The sequence below is a fragment of the Primulina tabacum genome, chromosome 2 (assembly GCF_025594145.1).
Source record: "Primulina tabacum isolate GXHZ01 chromosome 2, ASM2559414v2, whole genome shotgun sequence".
Classification (NCBI taxonomy): Eukaryota; Viridiplantae; Streptophyta; class Magnoliopsida; order Lamiales; family Gesneriaceae; genus Primulina; species Primulina tabacum.
Window position 1 is genome coordinate 5,561,933 of NC_134551.1, and position 14,883 is coordinate 5,576,815.

At 35.3% G+C, this 14,883-nt stretch overlaps 2 protein-coding genes and 1 long non-coding RNA gene across 3 annotated transcripts; 1 reads left to right on the forward strand and 2 right to left on the reverse strand.

Moving 5' to 3' along the window:
• The first annotated feature begins 3,471 nt into the window (after positions 1–3,471).
• On the forward strand, positions 3,472–6,233 carry LOC142537332 (calcium/calmodulin-regulated receptor-like kinase 2). Its single transcript, XM_075642869.1, has 6 exons — positions 3,472–4,295; positions 4,552–4,578; positions 4,683–5,129; positions 5,214–5,329; positions 5,413–5,673; positions 5,806–6,233. The coding sequence occupies exons 1-6, from the start codon at positions 3,632–3,634 to the stop codon at positions 6,064–6,066; spliced, it is 1,776 nt and encodes a 591-aa protein (XP_075498984.1). The 5' UTR covers positions 3,472–3,631; the 3' UTR covers positions 6,067–6,233.
• A 530-nt stretch (positions 6,234–6,763) lies between these two features.
• LOC142527547 (putative E3 ubiquitin-protein ligase BAH1-like) lies at positions 6,764–11,327 on the reverse strand. The gene is made up of 6 exons (XM_075632388.1): positions 10,928–11,327; positions 8,557–8,798; positions 8,187–8,435; positions 7,959–8,096; positions 7,199–7,257; positions 6,764–7,119 (listed from the first exon to the last, which is right to left on the reverse strand). Exons 1-6 carry the CDS (start codon positions 11,124–11,126, stop codon positions 7,014–7,016), a joined length of 993 nt encoding a protein of 330 aa, XP_075488503.1. The 5' UTR covers positions 11,127–11,327; the 3' UTR covers positions 6,764–7,013.
• Positions 11,328–14,035: 2,708 nt separating this feature from the next.
• On the reverse strand, positions 14,036–14,837 carry LOC142527556 (uncharacterized). The gene is made up of 2 exons (XR_012815477.1): positions 14,231–14,837; positions 14,036–14,185 (listed from the first exon to the last, which is right to left on the reverse strand). It is a non-coding gene; the product is annotated as an uncharacterized LOC142527556 (long non-coding RNA).
• Between the last annotated feature and the right edge of the window lie 46 nt (positions 14,838–14,883).

Here is a 14,883-nt window from a genome sequence, read left to right on the forward strand (position 1 = left end):
CATGAACCATCGATAAATTAAACTAATTAAATTAAAGAAACTAACGTAACATTAAATAATTAAGTTAAAAAACTCATGGAGGGAGGAAGACAGATGATCACTAAAATAAAATAAAATGAAACACTAAAAGGTCCAATACATTAAACAAATTAATATAATAAAAGTAAAATAAATACAGACTATATATTTTGGATAGGGGAGCTCAAAATAACCATCAAAATAAATCCTTAGAGACCAAGATATAATCTTCAAATTTTGTGAAAAGTGACAAGAATTAACCAAACTCTAGAAGAAGAAAAAAAAGCCATGTAGAACCGACAAGGCGGAAAAAATAAGAATGAATTCAATATTTTCAATGAATATTAATGCTCATTATTAATAATAAGTAATAATTAGTTATAGTTATTTAAGATAAGCAAAGAAATTATAAATTAACCCATATAAGAATACAACTTGTTAAGCTAGATAAAGAAAGATATATAAAGAAATTCACAATTGAAAGTGATATATTTATATATAAATAGATTGCTAGCGTGACATCGGACAAGTTCCAATTTTCGATGTCACGTTAGCATTTTCCAGCGTTAAATCAACACTATAACGAACTAGGATCAACGCAAAAAATAAAAATAAAAAAATCATATATTAGAGTGCCAAAACAAATATTTGAAACTTTAGTGGATTAAAATCCAAAATATGAAAAGTTAACGGACTAAAAAAATTTATTGCCCCCCAAAATATTCACAGTCTCGTCTTTGTGCATATTTTGGACTTTTGGTTACCAGATTAATTTACATTCCAATTGGCAGTGCATCATTCATCTGCTACTTCGGTTGAGAAATTGTTATGTTTTGTATTCATTTGATACAATTTGTATGCAGCGGAGAATGAAACCTGTCAAGATTGATAATGTGAGTTTGAATAATTTAGTTTGTGATATTAATTTGTATTTTCTAGCAGAAAACTGGTTAAAAATTTGTTGTGTGTTTGATATTGGAAGATATGAATTGTTATTGCGATTGTAAAACATCGTTTGTGTGTTTAGTGTCATGCAAGCATTTATACAGGAAAACGACTAAATTTTCAAACCAGAAGACCGACATTATTAAAAAGGAAGCTAAATTTAATGTTTATTCTATATCAAGATTGTGAGAGACCAGCCCAATTTATACCCCAAGCCCAGCCCATTTAGTAATTAAGTTAAATAAAATAAATACTAATCATAATAATAATGAATGTATTGGCTCTTTCCTTTCGCATCTTTATGTAATTCCATCTCAAACATTCCATACAATTCTTGCAACTTTGATTGGCTGTATCTTTCTCGGTCGGTGATCATTTTTCGAAAGTAATCATAGTTCGAAAACATCTTGACAAGGGCTATCGAGTGATATATTTTTTGCTAGGAAAACTCGCGACTCCCATAAACTCGTCGAAGACCGCTGCCTATTTTGTCGGAAAATAGGAAAAAACCTTGATTTAGATAGTTTAAAGCTTGAATTCGAAGCTTAGAACAAGATTCAAAACTTTCAAAGGTATAATTCATATTATAAGGTTTCGAAGTTTGGGTATTTTAATTCATTTCAGTTCCAACAATTAATATATGTTATATTGTTGATTGTAGGTGCTATGTTGGAGCTAATTTGAGAATTTAATTAGGCATAATTTCGAAAATTCAGAATTTTATAAATGAGTTTTCGAATTTTAGTATTCAATAATTAGATATTTAGATGCTATAGAATTGTCGTATATTAATTTTAGAAATATTAAAGCCTAAATTAAGGATTTTTAGAATCTTAGACTAAATTTTCAAATATTGAAAAAATAAATGGAACTTGATATGAAATGCATTATTTGCCACATGATCGGATTCTTCGAGAAATCCTTAAGATATTTCAATGGTAAATTAGGTATTCAGTTGATGTACGGATGAACTGTTTCATTATGACATCTATAATGATGTGGAATGAAATTAAGCATTTTGGTTGGGAATCGTGACGTGCCTTATGTGCTTCTGTAAATGACGTTATTGCATTCACGCATTTATTTGAGTTGATGCTATCAGTGCATAGCATTTCGAGCCTTGACTCCGTTGATTGCTATCATTATTGATATGTTGAGCCGTTGAATCATCTATGGAGCGAGTGATAGGATTAAATCACTCATGACATCTCATCGATGGAGCGAGTGATATGATTATCACACTCCTGATGACTGCACAAGGACTGACCGGGTCGCACCGGACTCTCGATGCTACATGCATGGATGAACGACGGCTTGATGTTTCGTTGCTGCATTCATGGAACGGGTGGCCACTGTTCCTATTGCTGATGCGTTTCATTTGGACTCCGTTTTGGTATCCGTTATTTCGTTGTTACCGACAAACATTGTATTGCATTTCATTACATTTTACTTGATTTTATTTCGTGTCAGTTATATTTGTCATAATTTTACTGATTCGTCGTACTGGGACCTGACCCTTATTTTTTTTTTTATGCTGTGGTTTTTTTGATGTCATAGCAGGTTATCCAGGAGGCTTTGACGCGTCTGGTGAAGCGTCAAGTAGTGGTGCCCAGTAGTTGGGTTGTCGATTGAGAGTTCCCAGATATATATATATATGTGTGTGTGTGTGTGTGTGTGTATTATGTCACTGAGTCATACTTTTGCCAGGAAATGTCCTGTGTAGCTGCACTGTTATTTTTACGATGTTTTGGATTGATAGTCGTGTGATCGAGCATTGTCGCCTCTGCATGTGTTAGTCCTGGCCGGTGCGGCTGTAGGTTGTGAATTGATGTTATGATTTTATTTCGAGTATATAAATGTTGTTTGTGTTGTTTGGAAATTTTTGGGATGTCCTATTTATGAGGTGGTCATGTTGAAATTTCTATTGGCCAAAAAGAAAAATTTTTAATCGCTTTCGCTGTTTACGTTAATAAATCCTATTTGTTTGGTCATTAAACGCTAATCAGGAGCACGGCCCCCACAAAGATAATATATTTTAATATTAATTACGGTGGATTTCATGTACATCGAATATACATATCATTTGAAATTTATTTTTCAAATTGTTTCTTAAATTTAATATCTTCTAATAAATTAATTCCATCCAAATCCAAATGAAATATGGGAGTTTTGGAGGAAAGCAAACCAAATATTAATCGAGCTAGCTCGAAAAGATCGTGTACCCTCTCGATTTCAAGCAAGCCTGGTCTTCAATTATACAGGAGAGTATATCATTTTACATGCGTGTCTATGTATCACACATTAGTCATTCCAAAAGAAAAGCTTAGGACTCATCATTTTCTTAATTTTTTTTTCTATTTTCTATAATTTAAAATATTACATTTACAATTACGATTACATATCGACGCTGAAATCTGAATCGATCATAAATTGCATATGCCAACCAAATCAGGTGTACAACACTAAGCAAATTATATAATAATCAATTAAGAATATCCAAATTCCATCCTCGATTTCTACGAGGAACACATTTCCTATAAAAAAAAATGTGTATCCATTGCTCTTTGTTTAAAAAAGGAAATGGTTTGCCATAATTGTTACAGCATTTCTTGAAATTCCGTGTCACAGTCATCAATTACGTCTTCTTCTTTTTTATTTTTTGAAAAAAATGCAAGAAAGTTGTTTGAAATTCAGGCTTCTTAATATCTTGTTCACAACTCTCTTGTATGTTCAATCTTCTTCGTTCCCTTCGTTCCAGATCAATAGTACAGGTTGTAGCCTTGATTTCTCTTCATATCCCTATCGACCTGTCGGAGGATGCTCTCAAGTTCAAGAAAATCTCGATGATTGGAATGGCTTCCCTGTATCAACGTGCTGTCAAAATGCTCTCATCGTTCTCTCCTTTGGCTTAGCCCATCAAGCACTTGAAAATCCATCGCGAGCCATTTTCGTCGACGAAGTTCTCTGGAATGACTGTTCCGGACCCTTTAGGCAGCAGCCAAACGTGTCGGCGGATAACTGTGGTTTTGATGGTTTCTACTATGGAAGTGCTCTGTGCACCACGCTTCAGCTGCGGATTTTCGACAAATATATTAGAGATCAATGTTCCCTTTTCAGTTCATTATCATTTGATCATGCCTGTGAAAGCTGTACGTCTGCGTTATCAAATGCTACGAATTCGTTATTAGGTGATTTGAAGGCCGACGGAAGTGATAATACAGAGAGAGCTACCTGTCTCGTTGCTCTTATTGTGTCAGTAATAGCTGAGAAATTGGATGGTTCCTCTGAGATTGATGATTTCAGTAGATGCCTGCCTGCGTTGGCCTTACCAGGTGAATTCTCCTTTCCCATGTTGCGAGGATCCAGCGAGTGGAATTGGGTGACGATATAATTTTCTTTTCTTTTCTTCCAAATTTTGTATATGATTTTTCTGAAACTGCAAGATTCGCTACTCAATATCCTTTCTTTCCCTTAACATCTCTCTCCCTTCTCCCGAATTATTCGATCCGTACCCAAGAACACGAATGTGTTCATCTATAGGTTTCTATATTAATTGCTGATCTGACATATTTGTTTGCTTGTGAGCAGAAAAAGAGGACTATATCAAGATCAAAAGTAAGTGAAGAATTCATTTCATTTCACGAGAGCTTATACTTGTAATCAGAAAGTTCTAACCAATGGAACAGCAAATCTGACCCGAAACTTGCTATTTGATTCAGATAGTCTTGCGAAAGCCTTCTTAGCCATAGTTCTAGCGATAATTGGGCTAACCGCGGTCATCACCCTGATAAAATATGTGATAAAGAACCCAAAAAAAGAGAAACAACCTCTCAAGATCAAAGATATTTCGACCTCATGTTCCGGCTTGTACCGTTTCTCTAAAGCTGAGATTGAGAGCGCGATGAATTATAGCCCCGAGAAGAAGTGTCTGGGAAGAGGCAGTGCCGGGAGGGTGTATAAAGGTATGCTACCCAGTGGACAAATAGTGGCAATCAAGCAGATATACAAGAGTAACACCTCAGATTCCTTCACCAGAGAAATCGAAGGTCTTTCAAGAGTGAGGCATTCAAATCTTGTGTGCTTATTTGGTTACTGCGTTGAAGATGGGGAACATTATTTGGTGTATGAATATTGTTCTAATGGAAATCTAGCTCAGCGACTCCTGAGTATGTACATTTATTCACATTTCATATGATATTTAATCTTGTGCGAAGAAATATAAAAGCGCTAAGTTGTTGATGAACTTTCAGGGAAAGACACGGTCCTAACATGGGAATTAAGAGTCAAAATCTTGAGGGATTGTGCATTCGCTCTCAAATACCTTCATACTCACGCAGATGGCTGCATTGTCCATAGAGATATAAAGGTACATCTTGTTGTTTCTGAAGGTTCAGTAAAAACTCATTTGGGCTCGTTTGGATCTGATTAGTGACAATGTTGCCTTTGTAGCTTACAAATATCCTGCTAACTCATAATATGGATCCTAAGCTATCAGATTTTGGACTGGCAAAGATGCTAGGAATGGAAGAGAGCAAAGTGTATACAGATGTTCGGGGGACGATAGGTTATATGGATCCAGAGTACATGAGCAATGCCAAGTTGACTAGTGCTAGTGATATATACAGCTTTGGAATTGTCATTCTCCAACTTTTGTCCGGTCAAAGAGTGATTGCGCTAGACTTGGATGCAAGAGACCAACTCACGCGAAAGGTAGCTTTAATTTGTTACACCAAAATACGCCTCCTTGCTCATCGGTTCACACACTCTTTCAAGATCGAGTTTCCGGCCGAGCCATCGATTGTTGCCCTTGTGGCAGACACTGATTCTTGAAAATCTTTGCAGGCAAAGGATGTGAACATGATGAAACGGCCTATAACTGATTTCCAGGATCAAAGGATGAAAGGAGATGTGATCACAATGGACTTTGAGTCCATACTGCAGATAGCAGTGCTGTGTGTGGCGAATTCAAGCACAGGTCGTCCAACAATTGATTTGGTTTGTGAAGAGCTGGACAAAGCTTACAAAAACACACAGGCAAGGAAAGAGAAGAGCTTATTGGTTGAAACACCCTCGAATTCACTTGATGTGATTCGTGGATTATGAAGATATTGAGTGCAGAAATGACTGAAATTTTCTGAGACACTTCGTTCTAATAATAATTGAAGAAATCAGCAAAATGTGGGATCATTGGGCATGATCTTAGGATATAATTAAACAGTGTAATTGGCAATATATTTTATTTTAGTTATTTGTTGTTTTCCCCCTGTTGGTTATATATAGTCAATAGCTCGATGTATATATAGTTTCCATGTCAAATCTCTGCCTCAAATAAATTATATTATTTGACTCAAAATTAAAATGAGATCTCTAAATTTGAAATATCTCGTGTTACCAAATATTTTTATATTTCAATTTCAAACCCACTCAACCTATTAATGTAAATATGTAATGTATTAATTTAAGATTTGATGGATTATTTCATTATTATCAATAAAATTATTATTGAAATCTGTGAATTTTAACACTCTCCAAATTTATCATAAGTATCATTTTTTCACTATTTAATTTCCGACAACATCTTAACTAAAATTTAATTTCGGTTGTTTAATTTAATAATCTATTGATGATTTTATAAAATTGAATAATTTAGTGTGTACGATACTAAACAATGTTTCAAGTTCACCAAATAATAGAGTCGTTTTTGGTTTGTGAATACATGATATATACTCTTTTTCATTCAAAAGAAAAAGGTGCTGCAATGCAAAAATGTCAAGGAACTAAGGATTGGTGGGAATATATATAGACAGAGCAAGGCCAACTTATTTAATATAATTCAAGAACAACCAGTAATGAACGTCAGAAAACTTGTCGAAGAATTTCAAGTTATATCTTGTGTGTAATCAATTTTTCATCTCACACCAAAAAAAATCACAGATAAATGACTTGCGCCCTTTTTATTCAACAGTCTTCGTAACAAGAATTATCCATGGAGTATTTTCTTTGAAATATTTGGAATCTGCTTGTAATATAATAGATGGATTGCGAAAACGTTAATATCCAATCATATACTTGGATTGCAAATCCCAGTAGATCTTGGATTGCTTCACCATTTCAGCTCGTTCGGAAACCGATCTCTCGTTCCAGTATTCCTTGCAGCTACACAGTTGAATGCATAAAAATGGGTCAACTTTAACCAAAAATAATATGTACCCTATGTGAGGTTTTAAGTACTCACTGTTTCTTCAAGAGCAAAGACAATTCCATCATGTGTACCGCGTTACCATACACTCCCGCCTGCATTAAGAATCAAGATTTCAAAACGAGCCTGGTGAGTAGCATTTTATGGCTTCAAAATTCTAGGACCAAGCACCATCATACCAAAAATTATAGTCCGACATTTAATGGCTTAAAAACTGTAGGTAATTGTAGGAACCCAGTACCGATGATGTACCAAAAATTATTGTTGATATCATCTACAAGTCCAATTTTTTAACTAGCCACTGCTTATCCTTGCATGACAACAGGTGTAGTTGGTGCTACACAAAAAAGCCCCTCGATTGTTCTACTAACTTACAATTTGTGGAAATCCAATGCCCAATTTAGGTTCTTACAACAATTATAGTACAAAATGTTTATCGTTATACCAGCAGCTATAGCAAATAATATGTGTGAATTCTAATCTTCTGAATTGTGAAGCAAACCAAATGCCTACATTCAACTGTCGTGCTATATTGACGGGTGCACGAGCGGTAAAGGTGATTATTATTCCCCAGCTATCTAATTGAAGATCTTATTACTAGAATACATATATTTTACATCCAGCATAGATGCCATGAAGAATAAAGAAATAATGTGGATTAGCTCACCAATAAGGAGATAAAGGACATTTAAAATAGTGCAGTCCAGTGAAGTTAAGAGTGTCTAGTAAAATGGAAATGATAATTAAACAGACATATAAACAGAATTTTAATACCACAAGTATGCACATATCTAACCTCCCTGCAGGCGGGGCATCTCGAATCAGAATCTGCAGCCTTGAGGCCTTGAAAGATCATTACAGAAGCTGCAGAACAAGCACATAATTTGCAAAAGAGATGCCCACATCCCAATGCATATGGTTTGAAAACAAGTTCCTGTGCATTATAAAAATTGAAACTCGGGTTACTGCAAAAGAAATTATTTTCACGTTATCAATAAAATCCTAATCCAGAAAGTAACCTTACCAAGCAAATAGCACATGTTAGACTGTATTCTAATTTCATGTTGTCTGGAAGAGTCAGCGTCATAACAGGATCTGAAGAACTTAAATCACAAGAGAATGGATTGAGTAGTTCATCAAGCTTTTCATTGTTCGATTCACTACGATTAATAAAGAAAGCCCCAAGTTCTATCAGCCACGGCGATTGCAGAATCTCCATGTGCTCTGACCGCATTTTAGATTTGAATTTCCTGCCATTATCAGAACTGTGTACCTACCCAAAAGTCATTAGGACATACAAAAATAGAAGAAATGCAGAACCCAATTAGATACCATCTCTACGTTTTTTAAATCTTATTGCTTCTGTATATAAAATCACACTTATTCTTGCTTACTTTATCATACTTCTTGAGGATTTTCCTCATAGCAACAGCATTCATCATAACATATTCAACTAACATTTGACATTCCTGTGCCTTGCCATTATGGGGGCTCGTAAAACATCGGCAGAAGCTTGTGATGTATCTTTTCATTCCATGGTCTTGAAGATTGAAAAGGCGCCTAACTCTCGAACTGAAGCACCCAGCAATGTCCGAAACCTCCTTTGTCAATTCCGAAAAGAACTTCTGATCACATACTACAGATGACAAAAAAATTTAGTTGTTTAAACTTTTTAGATGCAAAATAATCATGTAATAAAAAAGCCAAATATGCAAACTTTGGAAAAAAAATGACATCATAAACCATGAAACACATGCATGTTTCCTATCTTCAAAACAATCAGAAATGCATTTTTATGTATATTTAACAAGAAATAATGTGATATCCAACTCATTACAAGCCTTGGGCATGAATAAAAATGCTAAAACATGGGGAGATGGTTAAATTGTGTTTCAGGTCTGTGGTTCTGTTGTAACTTCTTATTTTGTTGAAGGGCATCCATTCATTACTCTGTTTTCCATCAGTTCTTAAAGTCCAATGTTCCAATCTTGCTCAGAAGCACTCCTCGTTCTCCCACTAGGCATGCATGCTGTTTGTTTTTTTATTTACTTTAACGGGTGGCCATTGTCGAAGAAACTATTAGTGAGGCTTGATTTTACAGAATGTTCAGAAAGTTGTGCAGTTTGTATTAGTGTTGCTGTTACTTTAATGTTGCTGTAAAAAATTGAGCTTTTACAGAATGTTCAGAAAGTTGTGTGGTTTCTATTAGTGAGGCTTGATTTTCAGTTTGTGTATTTTTTTATGACCCTTGTGATTTGTGTGCATAATTATATGGTTCATGAAAGTAGAACTTTTGTGAACGTGGGTGTTTGGGATGGCTATTGGCGCAACTTGCAAGAGGTTTATGGTAGAAGCAGTAGGTGTTGACTCGTATTGTGTGGTGGTCTATGGTAGAAGCAGTAGGTTTATAACCTTGAGTGTGGCAATTAGAGTTGGTGTATGCAAATGAAGACAACTCTAACAAACTAATTTTCCAGTGTAATCTTATGATGGTTGTTCATGTTTGTATCTAAATTCTAAATGTACTTAAAAATCTACTGTGACTATATCATTACTTGCTCAGTGTCATTTTTCTTCATGCTTCAAAATATATGGAGTGACTTTGAGCTTTTTGGTACTATCATTTGTTTGTTGTTATCACATTAAATTTTCAGGTCTATTGTGACTATATCATTACTTGCTCAATGGCAAGCAATCCATCGTCGACTGCATCCATCACTCAGCCTGAATCTGGGATTTTGAAGAGAAAGTCGAATGACATTGGATGGGAGTTTGGTATGTTGATTGATCCTAAGAACCTCGACAAAGTTAAATGTAAGTTGTGTGGAAAAATTATGTATGGTGGAGTGTATAGAATCAAGGAGCACATAGCATATAGTATGTGATTTATTATATTTTAATATCGTAGAATCCGATTAGCGGCGCCTAGGCCCCGCCTAGGCGCTAGGCGCTGGACTGGCGCCCGACTAACGCCTAGCGAATTTTATAACCTTGTGCGCTTATTGCTTATAAACGGCCGAAGTACCTTTCATCATGAGATATTAGAAGTGCAATATTAAAAAACATGGGTCATCAAAAGGAAGTTCGAATTTGGTCATTAGTTAAGTAAATTAACCAAGTTGTAGCTCAATGAGCTAGTTGAGCTACTACAAGTCATGTCTGTAATACGTCTGACTAATCCAAGTCTATCTGGAAGGACCTCTGTGAAAAATAAATCCCTCTTCCCCTGTTACATTTTACAGTCTTCGTATTTAATGAGTTGATAAAAATTTTGAAATCCGAAAACGCAGCTAATTCTTGGTGGCATAGTAACGCTAAATGGTTCACAAGTTTTTCAAGTTAGCTAAAGTCTTGCTCGATTTATGTTTGAAATTATCAAACTTGAGCCTAGCCGAAAGCATGCCGATCAACATTTTAAATTATATGTCAAATGTACCTAAAATTACATGAGCTTGAGTTCAATTTGGTTTGCAATAGAGCCCGATAATTAAGTTCAAGGAATTCTAACTCGGAGACGAGCCGAACAACATAAAAAGTAGAGTGTTCGATTTTATTTTCGTTTGCTTTTCAGGTGACACGGACGAGAAATAAACTAGCAGCATATCTATAGAATTTCAAGTCCATCTACTCTTCTTCACAACCCCCATTCCTGAACTGAAACCAGCAAATAAACTCAAAACCCAAGAATTACATGTTTCTACACACAAAATTATCAATAAATTAAAAAGTATTAACTATAAATCAGGAAATCGAGAGATTACTAACATGGGCAAGACTCGTATTGACAACACAGAGGTAAAGCATCGTCTTCTCCATTATTTTCAGAAGAATCCTTGTGATCCCTGCATCTCCTGCAACTTTTGAGAACCTTTTTAAGCCTTTTGTATTCAACGTGAGTCGATTCCTCGATAAATCTCTCCTGATGCGCCTGCAAATACTCCGTAAACGTTTCCCCAAATTTCATCTTGGCAGATCTTTTAACATTGTATTCTCAAAGAAAAATTTATAAATTCCAAAGTCCGATTCAAAAACAAAGATTTCGGAAAAGATTTTGATGGGCTTCGATCGGATTCTATCTTTTACCCTTAGAATTTTTTGCGGAATATGATTGAGGGGGAAGTAGAGATTGATACAAACTGGGAGAAGTAACGTCCGGCATTCTCGGCGGGCGACGGAGAAAATATATATATATATATATATGAGGGATTCACTATGTATATATGTATCTATATATATATATGAGGGATTCACTATTTTTGCATGTAATGCACGTGGGTGTTGGAGTAGTCACGTGACTATGTCTTCCTCGTACACGTGCGATTTTGCCATTGTCTTTGATCAGGTAAATTATATTTTATTTATGAAGTAGGTCTCTTGTGAGACGGTCTTACGAATCTTTATCTGTGAGACGGCTCAACCCTACCTATATTCACAATAAAAAGTAATACTATGAGCATAAAAATTAATTTTTTCCATGCATGACTTAAATAGATATCTGTCTCGTAAAATACGACTTGTGAGACCGTCTCACACAAATTTTTACCTTATTTATGATATGTGTTTGTCGTTTAAAATTTACTTTCATATTTTTCAGGTGTAAAAACTATTTTGGGATGTAATTTTTTTTTTTTTGGTTAATCGTCAAATTAGTATATAAATTGATTCCGTAGGTATATATTTAACCAACAAAAAAGTAATTTATTCACCATGAAAAAAGCTTTTCCCGTTTTATTTGGAGAAGCACTTAATACATGGTAAAAATTTATATGATACGTTTTCACGGGTCCTATTTTAAGAGACGAGTTTTTTATTTGGGTTATCCATGAAAAATTATTATTTTTTATGCTAAGAATATTAATTTTTATTGTGAATATCGGTAGGGTTGATCCATCCCACAGATGAAGATTCGTGAGACCGTCTCACAAAAGACCTACACTTAATGCATTAGGCATTATTTTAATTATTTAATAATATTTTGTGGATGAGTTGATCCAACTTATTTTGTTCAAACCACCGATTTTGGGTTTTTTGCATCTCATATTTTTAATAGCTCTATTTATTCAACAAAATATATAATGAAAAATTTATTTATATTTATTTTTTTACGATTTTAATTTTAAATTATCAAATTATAGTTTACTAATCAATCATTATTATTTTGATAATTTATATATTTTTTTGACATGACATTGATATGAGATATTTATAATGATTATGTGGTTTTTGTGTGTATTGTCACGTCAATAATTATAATTAAAAATATCTAAACTAACTTGAAAATATATTCTTAAAACTGAAATTAAAATAGACAAAGAATACCAAAATCGTGAAATACCAAATATATATAACTAAAAAATTGCACTTTTCCCGTATATTAAGCTACGCCTCTTTCTTGAGAGACAAGCAGCCACGGCGGAAAAATTAGGGCAAAATCATGAAAATCGGGTAAATCGGCCGTTCCTCTCCAATTAAAGCCAATATACGTTCCGTTCCAGAGAAAAGGCTGTTCCAGCGATATCCCGGTGATTATCGGCGCTCAGGAGCACCTTCCTTTCCAGGTATAAAATATGTCTGGCGATTGCAGTTCTGCTTACGGAACGCCGATACAGATATTGCGAACCATTTTGGTATCATGTTTGCATTCGATGCTGAATTGCTGATAGAAACGTTGTTTTGTTTTATGACTTGGGATGTTTTGTTGAAAGAAAACATGTACTTTCTTTGATTAGAACCCATACAGATTGGATGCAGGACTTAAACCTGTTTTATATCTAGTTTTCATGAGGAAGTATTTCTTAACATTGCACATGCATTACATTTACATCGGCTACACAGGCTACTGTGAAGAGAATAACAAGCTTTGGAGGCTCGTCCAGTTAAAAAGGCCAAACCTTGAACATAAATTATGTGGTAACTGATAAGCTTGGGATTCTCTCCCACTTATAATGAAGTGTTGAAGATTTGGGTTCCCCTCTAGAGTATATTGCCCGACATTCGGACATCAAAGGGAGTGTATAAATTGACCAACAACCATACAACTTGGGCCAAACAATATTGAACGATGACAATTTCTTCATCCTTAAATATGACCTTGTGCTCATGGTGGTCACTATACTCACCGCTTAACACAAATAAAACTGTACAGCCTTATTACCAGTCACCTGAATATTTTCAGCTATGAGTTCTTATTCTCCGAGTGGAAATTGTTTCCTGACATGGTTCAATATATGCAGGTCAAAACCAATGGTGAAGCCAAAACAAAGATATGTTGAAGTTGTTTCTAAGAATAAGAAAATTCAAGGTGTTTCCGAAGTTGATCCACTTGGTCATGGCAATTGGGCACTGGTCAAGAAACAGCGAGTGACAATTATAATCCCAGCGTTACCTATTAAGATGCTGTCCACATTTCCTATTGCAGGGAGGGTAAGCTACAAGAAACGCCTAGAAAAGAAATCCCCAGTCACAATGCCCATCATTGACCCCTTCCGCAAAACGATTAGTTAATCAAACAGAGAAACCCATGAAATTATCTCCCCAGCATACCACTCCTTCTACAAAAACAGTTCATCCTCCTGAACCCACTTTAACACCCCAAAAGCCACCAACTCCATCTCACCGAATTTTCTTAAACGATTCACCACCTCATAGATTTGGAGAAGACTCAAATATTGGCTTTTGTGCAGCCTCAAAAGCGAGTAAAGGCTTTAGATGTATGATGTAAGTAGAGTGTTACCAAATCGAAGGATGAGAGCATCGTATCTCGGGAAAAAACTGAAAAAGACCGAGGATTCGAAAATTGGCTAGTTTCCCTTGGGCTCGGCAGATTTGTTATATTTTTCAGGGGAAAAGTGTTGGGAAATTTCATCTGGCAAATCTTAACATGAAAAAGCTTAAAGACACAGGTGCAGATGCTGTTGACCCACGGAGAAAGCTGTTGCATGCTATCGAATGCCTTTGCGAACCACATTGTTTCCTGCATGCATGAATTTGGAATCTTCTCGTGTTTTACATGCCTTCGGATTACTTAATTAACACTTCATCGTGGGAAAACTAGAGTTCTCGGATTACTTAATTAACACTTGATCGTGGGAAAAGTAGAGTTCTCTTTCTGCCATCACCTCCTCGGCTATCTGTTGGGAAGTCCAGTACACTTTCACGACTTCAGTATCAGCTGCAATGACATTGGAGATAATCGTAAAAGTTGTCTTACCCTTCATTCTGAGATTACGCTGTTAAATTACAGCTATTATCGTGGCTTGATATCCCATTCAAAACGTTGTTTTGTTGTTTTGAATGGCATGGCATGGTTATGCTTTGGGATTCTGGCTCTCGCAGTGTCTTTGTTGAAATTGTAATGAAGTGCTTATCCAAGCTGTGATATGAACCTTATATGCCTAATAGAGTGAGTACATGGGTTGGCTTCACCACTTTTAGTCGAACCTGACATTTGCGAATCAATCACCCGACCCAAGCTCGCAAAGGTGAGTAATGAAGGGATAATAAAAAAGGCAAGATACTTCTTCCTTTCAACACAGTAAACAGAAGTCTCGTGATGTAGAAAGTTAATGTCCATCTTTACAAAATGCAACATAGGATCAAGGACGATTCATTTATGTTTGTTTATTTCCATTTTTTTCAAGTTATCGCAATGTATTATTGTTTCCACTGATTTTGAGTCCTGGGATTCCATTCGAGTTCAAAATATATATAAAATGGGACGT